Source organism: Lissotriton helveticus, chromosome 7 (assembly GCF_964261635.1).
Source record: "Lissotriton helveticus chromosome 7, aLisHel1.1, whole genome shotgun sequence".
Lineage (NCBI taxonomy): Eukaryota > Metazoa > Chordata > Amphibia > Caudata > Salamandridae > Lissotriton > Lissotriton helveticus.
In genome coordinates, this window is record NC_136068.1 from 1,042,498,608 (window position 1) to 1,042,521,242 (window position 22,635).

Here is a 22,635-nt window from a genome sequence, read left to right on the forward strand (position 1 = left end):
AATCAACCCTGCTCCAACCCGCTCCAATCCACCCTGCTCCAACCCGCTCCAATCCACCCTGCTCCAACTCGCTCCAATCCACCCTGCTCCAACTCGCTCCAATCCACCCTGCTCCAATCCACCCTGCTCCAACCCGCTCCAATCCACCCTGCTCCAACCCGCTCCAATCCACCCCAATCTACCCTGCTCCGATCTACCCCAATCACATTCTATCCCAATCCAACTCCAATCCAATCTACCCCACCAACTTTTAGCTATGCTGAACAGCAACCACACTGCTGTACAACATGGCTAAAACACATTGCCAAAGCCAATAGCTCTCGACTTTGCCAAAGCTTATTTCATCTGGCCGGGGCTAACTGCTATTTCTTTCTAAAACATACTAAATCATTAAGTTATCGCTATGTGACAATGGCAATGCGCATGCTGGTTTCTAGGATTGCACTTTCACCCCTACTACATAGATACAGGAAGCCACTGCTGCTGTCACCAGCAGGCATAGAATACTACTGTAAAATGTGAACAGGTTTATTTTTCCTATCCGTTCAACAAAAGACACGTTTAGATAGGCACGAATACTGCACCATCGAAGGAAACTTCAGTTTTTGATCTAACAGCCAAACTGGTGCGAATTTGCAAGGATGAGCTAAGGTTTAGAGTGCCATAATTTTGTGGCTACCGCTGATTTATTTTTTGTTTTGCAATGTACTCGCTTCGCAATAGTTTGTTTGTTTCCAGGCGCTCACTCCTTAATTATCTGGTAATGTAACATCGTGGCTCTAGTTAATGCTTAAATAACGAATTTAAAGACCCATGTGGGTAGAGGGAAATTGTGCGGATCTAGGAGAAGCATAGTAACACTAAGAAACGTTAGAGTCCTTCAGTATACTAAGTCAAATTAGTGAAATTATGTACATCACGCTCAAAAGGAACCACAATGACAGCTGGAGGAAGAGCGCTTTACCTCTGTAAGGGGACGTTGGGGCGGTTGCAAGAAGAGTGAAAGGGCGTGATGGCATAATAGCAACACAAAAAATTAAGGTTTCATCCGGAGGGACCGCATCAACCAGACTGGAGGAGGCATCGCCATCATCCACAGGAACACCATCCGCATCACGACCAACACCGACGACACCCTCGCACCCGCCGAGCACCTGCACTTCCAGATCCACATCAACCCCAGACCACCCTCAGAGGCACCCTCATCTACAGACCCCCGGGACCACGCACACAATTCAGCGAGGACATCGCCGACTTCGTCAGCCCACACGCCCTCCCCTCCACTGACTACATCCTCCTCGGGGACCTCAACTTCCACCTGGAGAACAACAACGACCGCAACACCACCACCCTGCTGGACAACCTCGCCAACCTCGGTCTCAAGCAACTGGTGACCACCCCCACCCACTACGCCGGACACACACTCGACCCGGTCTTCTCATCCAGCAAGGACATCGCCTTCAGCCACGCCACCGGACTCCACTGGACGGACCACAGCTGCGTCCACTTCAGCTTCAGAAGGACCACGATCCACCATCACCAGCAACAGGTTGCACGCAGAAGCTGGAACAAGATCACTGCCGACCAGCTCGCTACTTCCCTGAGCAAGAACCCTCCCACCAGCACAACGAACCCCAGCCAAGCGGCCACCAACCTCACGAAGTGGATCAGCGACTGCGCAGACAACCTCGCCCCTCTGAAGACCCAGCCGAGCAGACCCGGCAGCAAGAAAGCCCCATGGTTTAACGACGATCTCAAGAGCTCCAAGAAGAACTGCAGAGCACTCGAGAAAGCCTGGCGCAGAGACCCAACACCAGACAACATGACTGCCCTCAAGCTCGCCACCCGAAAACACCACCAACTGATCCACGCCACCAAGAAAACTGCATTCAAGGAACGACTGGACAACAACGCACACAATACAAGGAACTCTTCAACATCGTTAAAGAACTCTCCAACCCCAACGCCGGAAACAACGACATCACCCCTTCGCAAGACCTCTGCAACTCCCTCGCCTCCTACTTCCACAACAAGATCGCGGACATACACAACAGCTTCTGCACCCAACCGACGCACGCCACGTCCGAACCACCGCCCCCCACCACCACCCTCCACGCCTGGACCCCGGTCAGCACCGAAGAGACCGTCCGCACGATGAACTCCATCCACTCCGGATCTCCGACCGACCCCTGCCCTCACCACGTCTTCAACAAGGCCGACGCGGTCATCGCACCCCACCTGCGGGACATCATCAACACCTCCTTCGACACCGCCACCTTCCCGGAGAGCTGGGCGCACGCCGAACTCAGCGCTCTACTAAAGAAGCCATCAGCCGACCCCACCGACCTCATGAATTACAGCCCCATCTCGCTGCTCCCGTTCCCTGCAAAAGTCATCGAGAAGACCGTCAACAAGCAGCTGGCTGCCTTCCTCGAGACGAACGGACCCCTCGACCTCTCGCAGTCTGGCTTCCGGGCCAACCACAGCACCGAGACCGCCCTGATCGCAGCAACCGATGACATCCGAGCCCTGCTCGACAACGGAGAAACAGCGGCCCTCATCCTCCTAGACCTCTCCGCGGCCTTCGACACTGTCTGCCACCACACCCTAGTGCAGCGCCTCAGCAACGTCGGAATCCAGGAGAAGGCACTGGAGTGGATCATCTCCTTCCACGCCGGAAGGACAGAGTCCGCCTCCCCCCGTTCAGATCAGAAGCCACGAAGTCATCTGCGGCGTCCCTCAAGGCTCCTCGCTCAGCCCCACCCTCTTCAACGTTTACATGAGCCCCCTCGCAGCCATCGCACGCCAGCACAACCTCAACATCATCTCCTACGCCGACGACACCCAGCTGATCCTCTCCCTCACCAACGACCCCGCCACCGCCAGAGCCAACCTTCACGAAGGGAGGAAAGAGGTAGCCGAATGGATGAAGAACAGCCGCCTGAAACTGAACTCGGACAAGACGGAAGTCCTCATCCTGGGATCTTCACCCTCCGCCTGGGACGACTCCTGGTGGCCCTCCACCCTAGGCAGCGCACCCAAACCAACAGACCACGCACGCAACCTGGGCTTTATCCTGGACTCCTCCCTCTCCATGACCAGACAAGTCAACGCCGTCTCCTCGTCGTGCTTCAACATCCTGCGCATGCTACGCAAGATCTTCCGGTGGATCCCCACCGAGACAAGGAAGACGGTCACCCAGGCCCTCGTCACCAGCCGTCTGGACTACGGCAACTCCCTCTACGCCGGAACCACCGCCAAACTCCAGAAGAGACTCCAGCGGATCCAGAACGCCTCAGCACGACTCATCCTGGACATCCCCCGTCGCAACCACATCTACAGACACCTGAAAGACCTGCACTGGCTCCCGGTCAACAAGAGAATCACCTTCCGCCTCCTCACCCACGCACACAAAGCCCTACACAACCAAGACCCAGGATACCTCAACAACCGCCTCAACTTCTACGCTCCCAAACGCCAGCTTCGATCGACCGGCCACGCCCTCGCCACCGTCCCCCGCATCCGAAGAGCCACCACAGGGGGAAGGTCCTTCTCCTACCTCGCCGCCAAGACCTGGAACTCCCTCCCGACCCACCTCCGCCTGACCCAGGCCACCTCGCCTTCAGGAAGCAGCTCAAGACCTGGCTGTTCGAGCAGTAGCGGACCCCCCCCTAGCGCCTTGAGACCCTCCGGGTGAGTAGTGCGCTATATAAATGCTTTGATTGATTGATTGATTGAAGGTTTAAGTCGCGCAGATGACAATACTTACTGGGTGTCTCCCTGGCGAATCATATCACATATCTGGAGGATGGACTCCCAGTCGGTCTCCAGAAGTAGTTGGCTGGTGGCTTTTTCTGCGGAATATAAAAGGCAAGAGATCATACTTATCACATGATCAGGTTCATGACTAAGACGATGCTTTACATAAAAGATGACGTCGAGGCCGGGTCTGAATATTAGACTACTATGGATCAGGATCGGGTTCATTGGCGAAGACGGGACAGAAATGAGTTAGAGGGCAGCCGGTTTGGTCTAGAAAAAGACAAGCCAACGCTAAGGTATACAAGAAGTCGTGCCCCTATACTGGACAAGAAGCAGTTACCCTTTGCTGGATAAGAATAACTGTAGGGAAAGAACAGGGGGTGGAAAATCCACGTATATGTCTCAGAAATGGAAATGCAGAACATACGTCGGGGCATTTTGTCGGTGTCCCGCTGCCAGCCCTTGTTCATGCTATGATGTCATACGCTCACTCACAGACCAGTCCAGAGTGGTCACAACATACCGCAGCTGTGGGGTGGCACCCCTATACTCACCCAGCAACCGCTCAAAGGTACCACCGCCTCTACCCATGGTTACACTTAGATCGGTTCTGGCTCTGCTTCCGGCTCCGGGGTCCTCCGAGGAAAAGGGGGCGGGACCACTAGCAATTCGCTGCATTTCATTGGTTTCTTCCGCCGGAACTTTAGAGGTGGAGCTTGTGTGCAACTGTACTGAGCTATAGCAAATAAATAAATAGGATTTCATGACAGATGGGGTAAGGCAAGCACACCGATTGGTCCAAATTACGCTGATATCCGGACTGACAGGGATGAATGGAATAGGGAGCCAATCATTCCCCGACGCTGGGCTGGCGTATCCAGGAAGGAGATTTTGAGTTTACAGTTCAGAGGAGTGGCGAAGTGTGGGACAGAGGTTGTATACATCTCATGTTTTTCCGGTGATGTATAAAGTGTGATCTAGGAATACTTTTAGTATACAGAACGTAGCAAGGTACGGTCTCAGGGCGTGGATGAAGTGGCACCCGGTCACGACTGTGCGGTTGTTTACCAACGTTACAATCGTCACTGGGGCGCTTCCCTTGTGTTTTTTACATTCTTCAAATCATTGTTTTTAGGTCGGATAGTCCAATTAATTGAGCAGAACTCAACTATTTGGCAACTCCGAAATACGGTGCGGTAAACGAGTCTAGGCATGGAAAAGGGGTCTTCTTTTGCCATGGAGTGAAATGGCAGTCCTAGGTTAGGGAAGGTATAAGATGTATCATAAACACAATTTTTGCCATATCTTCGTAGTTTTGGAAAAGAAAGACCTGTTTAAGGGCGTGTGGGTGAGGTGCTTGGATTTGCTCATGCTGCTGTTGAAATATTGTATTGTAATTGCATTTATATAGCGTTTACTACCCCTGAGGAGGCGTCGAATCGCGTGTTCGGCGAGTAGCACGCTACTCGAGGACCCATAGAGGATTAGTGGTGAATTAGTATAGTGAAATATGTAAATAGTTTGAGTGGTGGAGCAATTACTACTGAGGTGTTGAAGTGCTTTATAGTGTGTAGCACGCTACTTTGGAGCCAAAGGTTAGTGGTTAATTTAATGGTTTGTAGGTAATAAACCTTTACATGGATTAGCCAATTTGTTTGCGGTGGAATCTGAGGGAGTTAGATGACTTAGCTAGCAGAGGGTGTGGGATATGTTAGTTCGTGAGAACGGTTGGTGGGGTGAATAATAGTGTAAATGAAGCATCCACTAGGAAGTTAGAGGTCTGTGCCAGCTGTGGGTTTCAGGGGTAGGTCAGATTTTACGAAATATTTTTAGGGTGAATATATAGGTTACAGGAAGCTTAGATGATGGGCAAGCAAATACTGGTTTGTGAGAAGGAAGGGGTTAGCGGCTGTGGGTCAATACCGAGCACTTTACTCAAGTGCATGTCAACTAAGTTAGAGAGCATGCAATTTTGTGTACGAACTGAATGAGGACATGCAATTTGGAAAAATAGAGTCAAATAAGGGAAGCAGGGCATGTAGATGTTTGTAGATATCTAATGGTTGTAAATCCAAGTCCTTTTTAGGTCTTGCCTGTCAATGCGCATGCGCATTGAGCTTGCGAGACTATGGGGGCTTAAACAGACTTTAACCAACTTGCAAGTCGATGGCGATTCCTTGCAGTGCCCGTGAAATTCAAGCTCAATGCGCAAGCGCATTGACATTAAAAGCGTGTGCACATGCCACCAGCCGCCTGCCTTGCATTACACATCAAAGGCAGCCCAGCCTCCATCAAAGGCAGCCCAGCCTCCCTCCCGCAGCCCCTGCTGCTTCACACCCTCATCGCAGCCTGAAATCGCCGTCTGTTCCCTCAGCCGCACTCCTCCCACAGCCGCACTCCTCCCACACCCCCGCTCCGCCCCCTCCCCTGCCTGCCGTGTCGCATTTCTCCTCCCCCCCTCCCCTTCTCTGTCTTCCCTCCGTCTTTTTACATAGTTATTCAATCATGCATCAAAGCTGATTTTTACAAAAAAATAACTGAACACGCATGTGCTCTTGGAGTGTCTGTTCTCTTTCAAATCCCATCTTTTAAGTAAAATTATGCTCCCTGTGACATTTCTCCTCCCCCCTCCCCACAGCAATGCCCTCCGTCTTGGCTCGCTAAACTACTCGCTGCCTCCTCCCGCTCTCCTTAATCCGCTCTCCCTCCTCCCACACCCCCGCTCCGCCCCCTCCCCTGCCCGCTGTGTCGCATTTCTCCTCCCCCCTCCCCTTCTCTGTCTTCCCTCCGTCTTTTTACATAGTTATTCAATCATGCATCAAAGCTGATTTTTACAAAAAAAATAACTGAACACGCATGTGCTCTTGGAGTGTCTGTTCTCTTTCAAATCCCATCTTTTAAGTAAAATTATGCTCCCTGTGATGTTTTAATGTAATGCAGGTGAATATTTTTATGTCATTAAATTGCTGAACTCATTCAGAATTGGCGTGACCACGATGTCCTCGATCCGATACAATTACTTACGTGTCTCTCCTTCCATTGTGACCGGGGTGGCTCTAATAAAATCACCCGTCTGTCTGACCACAGTACCTAGATCAGTGCTGGCCTGCCTTCCCTCCGTCTTGTTTTTTGTTTTTTTTACCCGCTCCGCCCCCTCCCCTGCCCTAGGTATGGAAAACCAGTGACAGTCCCCCGGTCATAAGTAGGGAAGTGAGGGGCGCAGCAGAGAGAGCAGCTCGTCCATCCCTCTCGGTCTCAAGGGGTCTGTTAAAAACTTTGTAATGAGCCCTTAATGGTACGAATTTTAGCAATAATTAAAAGCTGCGGGGGGACACCAAGATTCGAGCCAGAGTCTTGCAGGTTGCACACAGACCTTAGAAGCAATGCCCATACATGAAAGCACGTGTGAAGTAGCGTAAATCTAGCTGTAAAGCAAAACAACTCCCTACACAAGCCGCATCAAGTGGATCTGCAATGTCCTCAAATGTCCTGCATTAATACCGTAATTGCTCCCATTTACAATGATATTAAAAATTCTGACCCGCTCTGAAGTCGTGGTTGATCTATCCCATCTGCTTTTTATTCTCTTTAACTGATGAATATATGAAATTATTTGATATTAATTTGACTGATTATATTGTTTTACAGACCTTTTGCTCTAACATCGATGATTTGTGAGAGGAGCGCTCGCTGCTCTTATTTGTGCATGACTTGCGCGCCACGACTTTAAATCTTAACAGGACCGACCCAGCCTCTCATCTTTCCGAGGTCTACTAATCGGTAATAAGTAACAGGTGCGATTTTCAGCTCTTGGGAACAGCAAAACTGCGGCCCACACCCCCCTTCCACACACCCCACCCCCACCCCCTCTCCCCTCCGCGCACACACAAGCAGACACACTCTCTCTATACACGCCCAGGCACACAACACACACAATTCCTTGCTCCTTCGTATACCTCAGCTATGTGCCTTTCTTGCACCCCACAGACCCATTTACTACTGTTTTGCATGCCTGTGTTCTATTTGGATGCAATCTAAGGCGCTTCAACTTCCCCTGAGGGAAGTAAGCGCTATACAGATGCAATTACAATCACAATAGAATCAGCAAGAACCCTTTGTCCCGCCCTCTCTACAGCCAAGGTGGCAACACAGCAAGCAGTCCAAGGGCAACTGCTTGCGTGCTCACAACAGATGTGAATCCTTCACACGTTAATGGTGCTGTTTTACCATAAGAAAGCCAGGCCCGGCCTCATCTTACCTCTCCTAAGAGGCTTGTAAAGCAATTTAAGAGAGAGGAAATGATACAAGTACTGTTCGATCTTGAGAAAGGGGACATTCATGTTTAAGCTCGTTAGGAATTGCAGAATTGGCTGATATTCCACATTGTCACCAACATGTGGAATAATAAAGCTCATTCGGGTGTAATTTACATTCATCGTGACTGTGACTGCAATTTAGAGGAAAAAAAACGGGGTTGAAACAGAATGCTCTCGTATTCCTGTATATTTTATTTAGAAGCGGTTTCATAGCAGCAAAGTGGCATCATCATATTGTCATTCTTGTCACCTTTAGACAGTTTTCGTTTTTTTAGGCCACAGAAGGCTGCACGTGTAGTAAAAACATTTTAACACTGAAAACGCCAATCTTTCAAGGAGCTGCTAACTAAAAATACAGGGACTAGTTAATGGCAGTTTTCAGTCAAAACGGATTACACGTTTTGCAGGAACACAAGAAGACATTTTCACTAGGTAAATCCTGAAAAAAATGTGTGCGTGAAAAAGCAGCCACGTATTTATGGAACACACTGTGGAAAGTTGTGTGCAGAATCACCGATTGTCGTTCATATCTCAATTGCGAACATTACAAGAAAAAGCGCCTCACCGGTAAATCTTGGCAGATCAAATCTGCCAATAATTTTCGGGTAGAAACTTCCGTTTAAATACAGGGGCATGCGGATTTTGGAGTGGTCAGTGCCAAAAGCTGCATGTTATTTCCAATTTTCAGTGAAACATTTTAATTGGGTGCTATTTATTGCTCCTGATAAATTCCCACTCTGCAGAGTCAGATTGTATCTGCTACTATAAAGATCACGCCTTTGCCTCCACGTTCTTCTTCCTGGCTCTAGTCCTTATTACAAAATGTTAGATTTTTACGTTGCTGCACTCTCCTGCTCTCTAGAGATGTGGCCTAACGACCAGAGCTGCCATCTAAGTCACGTAAATACAAAACATGTTGCATTCCAAATGCTATAGGTGTCACATTCACGAAAGTTATAACTATTGCCATTGTAAATGACAAAGCTATCAATGTAGCTATTTTAAAAACCAGTAAATAAATAAAATATTTGTCATTTACAAGACCAATTGTTCCAACTTTTCTAATGCGAGACCTATTGCATTTCCAATGCTTGTTAGTTCAAGTATTCTTACTCGCTCTCTCTTGCAAGACTTTTTATCTTCTGAAATAGGTGTGGAACCTGCTTTTTGCTTACCATTTGTTGCCACATTGGCACTCTCTTTGGCTTCAAATTGGGCACTGCCTGCCATGCGTCACTTCCTTTTCTTTCTGTGGCGCATGAACCAAGTACAATTTAATTAAGCTTGATTAGTGTTCCTCTTCTGGCAATTCACTGCTTACTCTCAATTCAAGACCAATTTCTTCTGTAAAAAAAAAAAATATATATATATATATATATATACGATATGAAGCATCCTGTTACCCACTCTCACTTGGTTGCCAAAGCCAATAGCTCGCCCATAGGAGTAACATATTGGCATTGCCAAAGTTGCTTGTTTAGTGCATGGAATTTGGAATACAGTGGGAGGAAGCTTTTTAGATTTAATGCAATCTTGACTTGTTGAAAGTAGGAAAAAGCTGATAGTACTTCTATTTTATTTGTCATTATACAATGACTGAGAGGCAAATCTATTGGTAGATAGTATCAATTAAGTTCCTGCATAACATTTTAAAAGTTGGCGAGAGCTGTTAAACCTGCCTCTGGCACTTGTGTTTCAACTTTTCTGGCTGGACCCTATGTATGTCTCCACTGCTGAATCTTCCAGCAAGCTCCATTTTTGATGTTCCATTTCTGAAAGCTATTGCCCTATATGCTCCATTATTTATAATTTCAAGTTTAATAAATCTAGTTAAACTGAATAAAAAAACAAAAGTCGCAAGGTATATAAACAAACATTCAGTACAGATCGAGAACTTATTTTTCATTATTAGGGACTAACACTACTTCCTTGCTATATGTGATCTACTGACACCTTATTCTGACATTCATCTGGTGATTATTTGATGTTCTTATACCCACAATTTTGTTGTGCTGCCATTCTTGTTAGTCCAGAAGATTACTTTTTTTCAAAATCTGATTAGGTCGAAACAGTTGTCAACAGATTAACAAGCAGACCAGAAACCCCATACTTTAAATTCAATGTTATGAAGTGTAGAAATAGTTGTGCTGCTTGCTTCTCAGTTGTTCATTATTGTTTATTCATACTACACCATTATCACTCTGTGACTGTCAATGAACACTACAAAATTGTCTATGTATCAGAAAGGTGTATGCTATTCTTAAGAAAAGTACAACATTTTAATGGTATGAATACATTCTATGTTCTGAAATAGAAGCACTAGTAGATTTGGTTACATTGAACGTTCTTTGGGTAGCCACTACTTCCATAAAAATCCAGTGTTAGAGAGTCACTTATCAATCACATTTCTTATATACATAGTTTACCCGAGGTTTATTATACACCTAACGGGTCACCTTTATTTCTCTAAAAATACAATACAAGTATTGATCTTTTATGTAGAGATTAGCACAGACAAAGGTTTTTATGACTTCAGGCTTTTTCTTTTTGCAACTTTTGGCACTGCTTTACAGAGAGCACACTTCTGTAACCGGATCAGTGGTCAAAGTGGGCAAAAAATTGTCGGAGAACTGTGGGCTGAGAATCAGAGGGCGGGAATAACCTGAGGATGGGATTCGTGGGCGGAGTCACAGGTGTGGCCAGAATGCGCAAAACATCCCAATTTTTAGTATTGTTTTGGCATTTCACTGTCCAGTTTCAGCTTATTCTGTTATTTAATTCAACTAATATGTACATATGATTATTTAAGGATCAATATGAGTTATGGACATTAAAATACATTCACAAAGTGGGATATGTTTCCAATCACAGAATGTCCCAAAATGCTCTTGAAAGTGGAATCGCAAGCCATTTCTCTCCCAGCCATAGAGTTTCTGTCATGAGCTCTTCTCCTCCCTTTTACCACAAGATCAGTTCAAACATCAATGGCAAAATATGCGAGTTTGCAAATGTTTTCTATATAGTTATGTATGGCTCTGCCATATTTGACACATAATACATCTGCTGCATAATCTGACACTTTTAACTAATAAATTGTTTGTAGCTCAAACGGATCAAAAGTTACAAAAAACGTGAGTTGCGTTGCTGCGAAGTGGACATCCCTTTGCAAAGGTTGACTGATCACCTTTCTCACTGCTGCATTTGTATGTTACACTGGAACTAATAAAGCAAAATCTTTCCAGAGACTGTTAGCATGTGTAAAAATGTCAAAATGATAAAGTATCAGAAAATATACTGCATTACGCTGCAGCCTTTTTGCTCCATAATTTAGTCAATGCTGCAGCATCATTTTGTCCTCTTTGCTGCATAATTCCGGCAGGAAGCACATGTTAAAAGTGCTTGTGCATGAAGCTGAGAGACTGTGAAGTTAGTGAACTTAGTTTGGTGTGCCTGCAAATCCTGCATTGCCTATCACTGGTGAGTTGCAGCTACTACTGCTGAACCAAGTTCAATGGAGGTACTAATAGGTGAGGCGGACTGGCCTCAAGGGCAGGGCCGGCTATAGCGCTAGTGGTGCCCTTTGCAACAATGTTTGTTGGTGCCCCCCAAAGACCACCTTCGCCATTGATTCCCTCACTACCCCCCTTTAACAGTGCCCCTCAAATCTCCATAACCACACTCTCTCATAGATTAATTTAATTTGATTTACAGTGCCACTCATACCAGTATAGGGTGCCAGAGCACTTTCTATCACACACATTACACAGAGACAATCAATTATATGTGTGTACATCACTGTATTGGAAATGTTACATAAGACCAAGGACTACATGACGACCATACAAGTAGGCAGTATAGTTTAATAGTGATTCGTCTGGAGAAGCACAAACTCAAAATTTAAAACTTAAAACCATGGGTGGGGATCTCTTTTAATATTCAGAATCGATTTATATCTAAATGTACACTTTTTGCAACGTTAGGGTAATCAAAGACGGGGTGGGGGGGACATAACACTCTAATTTATACCTTGCAGTTTGCATGCAGCTCTTAGATGACAGTTAATAGTTCACTGTTCTGTTTTAAGATTTTAACTTATAAACTGCAAATAACAAAAGGATCTCTCTGACAAAAGCAGTAACCCTCTGATCTATTTACATTATGTGCACTTTGTGATCTGCATGGTACATGTTCTTTGCAGCAGGCACATTAACCCTCTGCGCTACCTTTCAGTGAGTCAAAACTTCCTCTAGATAAAACTGCGATCTCTCTCTAGGAAGAACATTAATCACCGGAGTTATCATGACATTTTTATTGTTGCTGAAAATTGCTGGAGACCAGGAAGGAGGCAGCAAGCCCTTTTTAAAACCATAATATACTTGCAAACACAATGCCCCCAACCAAAGTCGGCACCCGTTGCGATCACACCTTTTGCACTTCCCTAGTACTGGCCCTTCTCTAGGGTCCTGGGACCTCTGCGGTAGAGTCACTGTTGCTCTAGGGTGTGCTGCTTCTTAGGCCTTCCTACAAGACTAGAGGTGAGCTTCAGTATGGATTGTGGTGGACAGGCCTTCAAGGTTAACCAACACTTGCCACCACTCTGGTCCACCTGTTGCTGCTAAGACACCAGGACTTCTATGGTCTAGCCAGGGAATGTGGTACCTCAGGAGAGTGGTCTGGTCATGAAGGCAGAGCTTGGTTTCCCAGTTCCAAATTCTGCAGTTCTGATCGCGGTGCCTCATTCTCTCCCCCACTGAACACCATACTGCCCCACTGAGAGAACCTAGCTCTGCCTTCAACTACAACCCAATTGTGGCCCACTATAAACACCTGGATGCGACTCAATTCAAATTACGCACTAGACAAGAGCAATATGCTGCCAAAAAAAAGTAACATCCTGAAACAAGCAAACACTGCTAGGGAATGCAGGATTGAGTAAACCATGTGAAATGTAAGCTGGGACAACATGGTTACCTTAACTCTTTTACACTCACTATTCAGAAATCACTCAGTGCTTTTGCCTGAAAAGTTAAGAACATGAATACAGGGTCCGAAAGAGACCCATTTTAAAGTCCATTGCTTATATCCGTACAAAATGTAAGCAATACAGTTTAAAAAGACAACATCCATGAATACAGAGCCACGGTACACCTTTTGTTTTTCAATCCACCCATAACAGACATTGCAGTACCTCCAGGATTGGTGCACTTCCCCACCCAGGAAAATCAATGATCTTCAAAGAAAGACAAGAAAACAAAAGTAGCGGTTCACTGGCAAACTCTTTAAAGTGGGGCTAATATTTGGGTGTGAAATCAATCTGGTCACTTCGCGACCACTCTGTCTTGCTTTATTTAGTTACTAGCAGCCCGTCCCGACCTTGTCCGGGAGCAATCAGGCTTCCCCGACCCCCGCCCGACCCGACATTGTGCAGCAGCCCGGCCCCCGCCCGCCCCGACATAGTCAAGCAGGCCGGGCCCCCGCCCGCCCCGTCCCCCACCTGCCCCGACCCCCGCCTGCCAGGAGCCTTACCTCAGCCGCCGCTCCTCCCCCGCGCTCCTCATTTCACCGCACACTGTGCAGCAGCCCGGCCCCCCGCCCGCCCCGACATTGTCAAGCAGCCCGGGCCCCCGCCCGCCCCGACCCCCGCCTGCCCTGACCCCCGCCTGCCTGGAGCCTTACCTCAGCCGCCGCTCCTCCCCCGCTCTCCTCATTTCACCGCTCCTCGCCGCTTACCGCTCCTCCCGCCTGTCCGCCGGTCCTCACCACCATTCTGCCGTTCGTCACCGCTCCTCCCCGTGCCATGTCCACCGCTCCTCCCCGCGTTCCTGGACGCTGCTCCTCCCCGCGCTCCTGACGTCAGCACGCAGGTCGCGGCCGGCGCTACTTCGAAGGGACTACTTTTTTTTTATAATGGTAATTTTTTAAATAACGCATATTTTTATACTTTATGTAGCCTATGTCCATCTGCACACCCTGACGATTACAATGATGTATTCGGTGTGTGGATTGGCGCTGTGGCTCCCGAGTTTACCCGCCTCAAAGGTGCAAAGTTCTTCCTTTATAATAGTAGTATAGATTTATTTATTTATTTTGAACCTTTTGTTCTATAGCTGCACTTTGGAAATGAAAAATGTCAGAAAAATAAGACTTTTCTAGCTAAAGTGTTTATCTTTTTTGGATCCATTTTACAGGGAAACAAATAAATGAAACAGGGTGAGAACTGTTTCCTGAAGTCACGGTTTTTAGTGAGTGAGGAGGAGCTAAACAGAAAGAGAGGGAATAAGAGGAAGAGGCGGGGGCAGCTGCCAGCGGTAGAGCAGAAGTGGATATTGTCCTTGTCTTTTGGCAAAAAGGTAAAGACACATAGAGTCCGTTTTTCTTCTGACACCCCCTCCATTCCCCCCCACCCCCCCTGCTCGCCCCGAATGCCGAGCCTTATGTGTAGGCCGTTCCTATTTCTGCCGTCCTGGTACACATGTTTAAAATAACAAAAGTAGGGGAACAGAATCTATTGAATTGAAGAAGTACGGGCACGCAGTGCCCTGCCGATCCTGCCCACTTTCACCACTGAACTGGATACAGTAAAGTGGTTTCCAAATGAAATCATCCAAAATTCAGAGTACATTGGAAAGCGGTGAAGAATCAATGACCTCATGCAACTCTTAACAAGCCTAGCACTGTACCACAAAAAATATGGAACCTTCTTTCCAGAGAGTAACCATGCAGCTCCGGGATGTAAGGGTACTACCACCTGTGAATGTCTGATGGTATAACCTAAGAGTGGAGAGTGATGGGTTGCGCACAGTGACTGGAATTTTAAAAAGGGTCAGAGGGTATGACCTGAATGTAAAGAGGTCAGATCATGTGATTGAAGCGCAAACTGATCCGTGGTTATGGACGGACCTAGTGAGAGTGACCTGAGGGAATAGAGTGCGTTGAATGTATGGGAGTCAGTGAGTGTTATTTAGTGAAAGGGAGTCATAGGTGGTGATCACCTCAAGGTGTGATTCTAGGCATACTGGTGGATCAGATGTTGGTACCTCAGAATAAGGAAAGAAGACATGGTCTGAGTGTGAGGATCAGGCTCCATGAATGGAGTGTGTGGGTCAAAAATGTGACCTGCCTTTTTGCGGACACATATACCTATCTAAGCATTGGGATTTATTAAGAGTCATTCTAGCTGGCTAGTACCTGGGTATTGTGCATAACGAGAAAGGAGGATTTAATAATTGTGTACAGGTTATGGGGTCTTATCTGTCTAGGTTTGTAAGCCATAGTGGTTCTTAGTTGATAGAGTATAAGGAAGGGCCTCTTTGAAGTCGAGAAGTGTAGAAGTGAGCCTAACCTGTGGTTGGATGTTCTACAGACTTGATGTGTAATTTGAAAAGGTTTGTTTTTAGGCTTTACTTTATTAAAATATTTGATTTCCAGTCTAGCAGTGCCCTAGTTTGTGTGTTGCATTGATCTCCTTTAATGCTGTTGTTTCTCAAGGTATCAATGTGTGTCAGTAATTACATCCTTGTAGGCGATAAAGCTGGTTTTGAATGTGATGCAGGTTTGTAGGCACAGCCAATGAAGTTTGTCCGGTCCCGGGGATATGGTGTCTTGCAAAAAACCTTTAATGAGTTGAAAGGCAGTGGATAGGACAATTCTATTGGTTAAAAGGGAGTATTAGGGACATTGGTCTCATATCTATGTGCCCAGTTCTAACTTATTCTTTTGATGTAACATGTAAAGCGCTCTGATACCCTCACCGGGTCTAGTTCGCGCTATACAAAACTTATATTAAAAAAATTGTTACGTGTGGGCATTGTCAACACTCCGGTGGGAGATGATTATGACTTGGTCTCTGCTTCTGAAGCCTGATTTAAGAAGGTATGGATTGATTTCTTCACATGACTCAGAGTTTATATGTGTTTATTGGGATTGTGGGTCTTGAAACAAAGAGTGTGTTCAATAAGGGATTGTGGGGTGTGGGCTTCGGCGGGCCGGAATAACAAGCGGGGAGGCCTGATATAGTGCGCTATGTTTAAGTGGTTTATTGTTGACACAGTCCAGAGGTAATAGAGTCACAAAAGGGGGGCCGCGGGGTATCCTTGATGGGGTCCGGAGAAGAGAAGATGTCGGGTCGGGAAGGGTGGTGGACGGCTTCTGACTGCTGGGCTGACGTCGTCCGGGCGGTGTGCGTCTCCCCTCTCGGCTGTTCCGTCGGGTCTGGGAGGTCGTTGGTGGGCCTCGGAGGTTTGGGGCGAGAGAAAACAGAGAGGGACGTTAGTCTGTCGCTCTCGGCAGTAATGCAACTGCCACCGACACCGGGACGTGAGGCTACGGAAAAGGAGATAGTGCGGGAGGGTCGGATGGGGAGGTGGAAGAGACCGAAGGATAGGGGGGAAAAAAGGGGTGACAGGGTGCACTCTACGTGAGAGGGGCCTATATATATATATACAGTGGTATGGTGCGCAGGGTCGTGCAGCTTTACACTTATTTACAACTATCTACAAGAGGCACACGGAAACGGATGGTGGTTACTCACGTGGCCCGCCGCAACTCCCTGGTGAGTTGCGGCCGCTCTCCAGCCACCTCCTGGGGACTCCACCAGTCCTCAGTCCACACGTCGCCGTCGCCGTCCTCCTCCTCTTCTTCGGTTCGGCTTTCGCTCTCCTCGCTTCTCTCTCTCCGCTCCGGTTCCGTCCTTGCTGTCTCCTGCCACGAGTCCGCGGGTTGGAACCCCGTTGCTTGAGGCTCGATGGTTTTTCTACCTTCCGGGGCGTAACCGGGGCCGGGACTTCCGGGGTCATGGAGAACTGCTTCCGGGTTCCCGTCGTCCGTATCCGAAGCCTGGCGTACCTGTAGAGGACGAGAGACGGAAGATCTCCTAGGGAGAGGAAACAAGGCACATTCTGGGTTAGACGAGCCCGCCCCCGCGCGAGGAGGTTTCCCCGTTAAGGTAGGGACCGTGACCTTTCCACATCCCCTTTCCCTAGCTGTCTTTCTAGTGGGGGGCAGAGAGCATGGAAATCGGGAGAGGTAATCCGCATTCCCCTGTTCGGCCCCTTTTCTGTGTTCGGTTTTGAACCTATAGGGCTGGAGGGAAAGGAACCATCTGAGGACACGGTCGTTGTGTCCTCGATTTCGGGCCATCCAGGCCAGGGGGGCATGGTCTGTGTACAACACGAATTCCCTTCCCTCGAGGTAATAGCGGAGACTATCCACGGCCCATTTTATGGCCAGGGCCTCCTTCTCAACACAGGCGTAGTTCATTTCTCGGGGAAAGAGTTTCCTGCTTATGTACAGTATGGGTTTTTCATTTCCACAAGAGTCTCTTTGGGATAAGACGGCCCCCAGCCCTTGGTCGGATGCATCCGTTTGTAGGATGAACGGTCGGCTATAGTCAGGACTAACCAGGACGGGTTTTGATATCAGGGCCTGCTTTAGGCGTTCAAAGGCTTGTGTTACTGAGACCGCGGGATGCCGTAGGGCTTCTTCGGTTTTGTGGCTTTTCTTCAATAGGTCCGTCAGGGGAACAGCGGTTTGGGAAAAGTTAGGAATGAACCGTCTGTAATAGCCCAGTAACCCCAGGAAGGCCCTTAGTTCTTTCTTGGTTGTGGGGAACGGTATGGACCGAATGGCTTCTATCTTATTATCCTGGGGACGGATAAGGCCTTCGCCCAGGAGATAGCCCAGATACTTGACGCTTTGAGCGGCTAATGTCGTTTTGGTCGGGTTTATGGTGAATCCGCTGTTACCCAGAGAAGACACCACCGCTCGGAGGTGCCCCAGGTGTTGTTCCCATGTACTGCTGTGTATGACTATATCGTCCAAATAGGCTCCCGCATATTTGGCATGGGGCTGGAGGACCCGATTCATGGCTCGCTGGAACGTGGCAGGGGCTCCGTGCAGTCTAAAAGGCATCACCCGGAATTGAAATAGGCCATCAGGGGTAGAGAAGGCGGTCTTCTTCTTATCGTCTTCCTTCAGGGGTATCTGCCAGTATCCTTTGCATAAATCGAGCGTACTAATGTACTTTGCTGCGCCTATTCGCTCCACCATCTCGTCGACCCGTGGAAGGGGATAGGTATCAAATCGCGAGACTTTGTTTACTTCACGAAAGTCAATGCAAAAACGCACCGAGCCGTCTGGTTTGGGGACCAGGACTATCGGCGAGTTCCAACTGCTGACCGAGGGCTCGATAATGCCCATCTGCAGCATTTGTTCTGTCTCCTTCTTTATGATGTTTCTACGGGCCTCCGGGACACGATAAGGTCTTTGTCTCACGGTCACTCCGGGATCTGTCTGGATGGCGTGTTCCACTCACTTCGCGTGTCCGGGAAGGGAGGAAAAAACGCTCCGTACAGGAGTCAATACGTTTCGTAGTTCATTTCGTAATGCAGGGAGCAAGTCCGAGTCTATGCATCCTTCAAAGGGTAGAGGGGTATCCGTCATGTCGCTGGAGAGGACGGGGCGGGGACCTTCCCATTTTTTCAGGAGGTTGATATGGTAGATCTGGCGAACCCCTCGGGTTGGTTCGGTCTCGATCTCGTAGGTTACTGGGGTCACCTGTCTGATGACGGGAAACGGGCCCTGCCATTGTCCTAGGAGCTTGTGATCTGAGGACGGTAGGAGCAATAACACCAGCTCTCCGATTGCAAAGGACCTAGTCCTGGCCCCCTTATCGTACTGTTGTTTTTGGGTTGTTTGGGCGTTCTCCAGGTTCTGTCGTACGATGTCTCGAATCTGGGTTAGGTGGGTTTTCAAATTATCCACGTACTCGGGCAGGGGTCGGGTACGGTCGGGTTCCGCCTCCCAGGCCTCGCGAGCCATGTCCAACAGTGTTCTGGGAGGCCTCCCATACAACAGCTCGTACGGGGAATAACCGGTGCTGCTTTGTGTTTTGCACCGGATAGCAAACAAAGCCAGAGGCAGCATCTCTTCCCACCTCTTGCTTTCCAACCCCAAGAGTTTTTTAAGGGTGGCTTTCAGGGTGGCGTTGTAGCGTTCGACCAAGCCGTCGGTCTGGGGGTGGTACGCCGAGGTCCTTATTTGCTTAATACCCAACAGGGAGCATACCTGGCGCATTAAGGAAGATACAAATGGGGTCCCTTGGTCTGTTAAGATTTCCCGGGGAAAACCCACCCGGGCAAAGATAGACAGCAGGGCTTTGGCTATATTTTGGGTGGTGGGTTGTTTCAGGGCGACGGCCTCCGGGAAGCGCGTAGCATAGTCCACCACCACCAAGGCGTACCTACAGCCGCTTCTGGATGGCAACATCGGACCTATAAGGTCCATCCCTATGCGACTGAAGGGAATGTCTATGAGGGGAAGAGGACGGAGGGGTGCTTTAGGGGGTCGGTAGCGGCTGTTCTTCTGACAGATGGCACATTCCTTGCAGTATTGTTTCACTTGGCCATATACCCCGGGCCAGTAGAATTTTTCGAGTATTGCCTGGCCGGTCTTTTCTTCACCGAAATGGCCTCCCAGGAGATGGCTATGGGCCAGGAATAACACCTTGTCCCGGAAGGGACCAGGGATTAGTAATTGGGGTTTTTGTTGTGGTCCTGCCTTCCGATACAACAAGCCTCCAGAACGAAAGAAGTATGGACATACATGCAGCGGATCCTCGTTGTCTTTGGCCTGTCCCCAGGCATACTGCAGCACTGGATCCTCCTGTTGGGCTGCCCTGAATTCGCGGTCTGTCTCCCAGGGATGCAGCGCCTCTTGCACGGGATACGCTCCCATGTACCCTCTTTTTTTCCTTTTTCTTCTGATTCTTGGATTTATTCGGTCTCGTGGCTGTAGGGTTCTGGGTGGGTTGGTGCGCAAACGGAGCTTCTTTCCACCATTGTTCCAGGGAACAGGTAGTGTCTCTTAGAAGGAGGGGGAGACCACTGTAATCGCTGCCCAGGATTGCTTGTTCGGGCAGGTTCGGTATCAGCCCCACGGTCAGTGTCCTTCCGTTGTCGGTGTTGGTTCGTACCGAGACCTGGGCTGTGGGGTAACTCTTAGTGTCTCCGTGTACACACTTGATGGCCACGGACCCTGTGACAGGTCCAACTGGATTCGGCATGTCCTGCGGACGTAAAACACTGTGTCTACATCCGGTGTCCGCCAGAGCCATCAGGGGGTGGTTGTTGATCTTAACCGGGCACCGGAACGGTGGGGGTGAGGCTCCTGCGGTGAGGCATACATAAGCCCGGGACACACCCACTTCCATGGGCTCTTCCTTCTGCGGACAATGACGAGCGATGTGACCGAACCCCCCACAGTGATAGCATTGAGGTCCGGGAGGGTGTGGTCGAGGCATCACTGGGTAGGGCACAAAAGGGACCGGTTCTGGCTTTCGGGGGACAGGAGGTCGGGGGGGACGTATGTGACCAGTATGTGGGCCGCGAGGGAGGTGTTCCTCTTTCGTTTTCTGCACTTCTTGGGCTTTGCTGTAGGCACTGGCTATCTCCACCGCCCTGTCCAGTGTCAAGTGTGCATGCTGGCGCACCCATTTTTGGGTGGCCGGGTGAAGAGAAGCGAGGAACTGTTCCAGGTTGATTTTTGCCACTATCTCTTCTTTAGTGGACGTAGCGGGTTTCAACCATCGAGTGGTCAGGTCCTGGATGCGGTAAGAGAGAGCCCGTGGGGTTTCTTGGGGCCTTTCTCGGACTTGTCTCAGGCGTATCCGGTAGGAATCCTCATCTATCCCGAGGCGTTCGAGGATGCAAGTCTTAATGTCCGCATACGGGGTCAGCCCTTGCAGGTTGGCCTGTTGGTAGGCGGACTGGAGCTCACCAGTCAACAAAGGGCCCAAGTAATGGCCCCAGCGATCTACAGGCCAATTGGCTGCCTGTGCCAGTCGTTCAAAATTAGTGAAGAAAAAGTCTGGGTCTTCCCCCGTTACATATTTTTGTAGGACGACTGAAGGTAAGGGTGCCACGGGCCTCTGCTGCCCCATGGCCTCTGTGAGCTTTCCGAGGGCCTGATCTTGGGCTATTCCTTGCCCCTTCAGCACATCGTGCAGTTGGCCACGGTCATCCTCTGCTGTTTTTAGGAATTTTTCCATCATTTGTCCGAGCAGTTCTTGGCTGTCCGCCAATTTCTTAACGGCGGCCTCCATGCCTCCAGGTGATCCCACTTCTGACACCACTTGTGGGGTGTGGGCTTCGGCGGGCCGGAATAACAAGCGGGGAGGCCTGATATAGTGCGCTATGTTTAAGTGGTTTATTGTTGACACAGTCCAGAGGTAATAGAGTCACAAAAGGGGGGCCGCGGGGTATCCTTGATGGGGTCCGGAGAAGAGAAGATGTCGGGTCGGGAAGGGTGGTGGACGGCTTCTGACTGCTGGGCTGACGTCGTCCGGGCGGTGTGCGTCTCCCCTCTCGGCTGTTCCGTCGGGTCTGGGAGGTCGTTGGTGGGCCTCGGAGGTGTGGGGCGAGAGAAAACAGAGAGGGACGTTAGTCTGTCGCTCTCGGCAGTAATGCAACTGCCACCGACACCGGGACGTGAGGCTACGGAAAAGGAGATGGTGCGGGAGGGTCGGATGGGGAGGTGGAAGAGACCGAAGGATAGGGGGGAAAAAAGGGGTGACAGGGTGCACTCTACGTGAGAGGGGCCTATATATATATATATATACAGTGGTATGGTGCGCAGGGTCGTGCAGCTTTACACTTATTTACAACTATCTACAAGAGGCACACGGAAACGGATGGTGGTTACTCACGTGGCCCGCCGCAACTCCCTGGTGAGTTGCGGCCGCTCTCCAGCCACCTCCTGGGGACTCCACCAGTCCTCAGTCCACACGTCGCCGTCCTCCTCCTCTTCTTCGGTTCGGCTTTCGCTCTCCTCGCTTCTCTCTCTCCGCTCCGGTTCCGTCCTTGCTGTCTCCTGCCACGAGTCCGCGGGTTGGAACCCCGTTGCTTGAGGCTCGATGGTTTTTCTACCTTCCGGGGCGTACCGGGGCCGGGACTTCCGGGGTCATGGAGAACTGCTTCCGGGTTCCCGTCGTCCGTATCCGAAGCCTGGCGTACCTGTAGAGGACGAGAGACGGAAGATCTCCTAGGGAGAGGAAACAAGGCACATTCTGGGTTAGACGAGCCCGCCCCCGCGCGAGGAGGTTTCCCCGTTAAGGTAGGGACCGTGACCTTTCCACAGGGATTTAGCTTTGTAGGCAGGTTTGAGAGGAAATTCCTAATTTCAGAATTCCTCTGACAGATCTTGGGCTTTCTGGAGCTGTTGCTAACAAGAATCAATTTATAGTGCTGTTCATAGTCGTTAGATAAGGAAAGGACATGTTTTGAGTTGGGTGATGACTGCACTCTTTTTTTCAGGTGGCGTTGGTTATCGCCCACAAACAGATTGATCTTGAGAGAGGAGCAATCTAAGAAGGCTGGTTCTAAAGATACATAAGTACTGGTAAAGAGAATGGTGCATTGAGCTACTAAAAAGGTCACATGTTTTCCTCTGGGTTCAGAAGATTCCTCTTAATGAGTCGGCTTCCATTGGACTGGAATGAAGAGAAAACCTGTAATAAAATAAAATAAAAGGCCAGTGAAGCCTTTGTCAAGAGCATATTCAA

General features: G+C 49.1%; 2 protein-coding genes across 12 annotated transcripts in view; one reads left to right on the forward strand and one right to left on the reverse strand.

Moving 5' to 3' along the window:
- HGS (hepatocyte growth factor-regulated tyrosine kinase substrate) overlaps positions 1-4,448 on the reverse strand; it is a 236,173-nt gene extending 231,725 nt beyond the window's left edge. For all 6 annotated transcript variants that reach the window (XM_078653848.1, XM_078653847.1, XM_078653846.1 and 3 more), the window contains exons 1-2: positions 4,317-4,448; positions 3,770-3,854 (exon numbers count right to left, since the gene is read on the reverse strand). In XM_078653848.1, the coding sequence (XP_078509974.1) occupies positions 3,770-3,854; positions 4,317-4,440 (209 nt within the window). In that variant the 5' untranslated portion in view covers positions 4,441-4,448. The remainder of the gene's footprint in view (positions 1-3,769; positions 3,855-4,316) is intronic.
- A 107-nt stretch (positions 4,449-4,555) lies between these two features.
- The window catches only part of ARL16 (ARF like GTPase 16), a 42,112-nt gene continuing 24,032 nt past the window's right edge, over positions 4,556-22,635 (forward strand). The window contains exons 1-2 of one of the 6 annotated variants that reach the window (XM_078653851.1): positions 4,570-4,695; positions 14,267-14,428. In XM_078653851.1, the coding sequence (XP_078509977.1) occupies positions 14,279-14,428 (150 nt within the window). In that variant the 5' untranslated portion in view covers positions 4,570-4,695; positions 14,267-14,278. Of the gene's footprint in view, positions 4,696-4,752; positions 4,774-7,012; positions 7,557-14,266; positions 14,429-22,635 lie in introns of those variants that run through there. The other 5 variants (XM_078653852.1, XM_078653853.1, XM_078653856.1 and 2 more) reach the window with 5 other exon arrangements.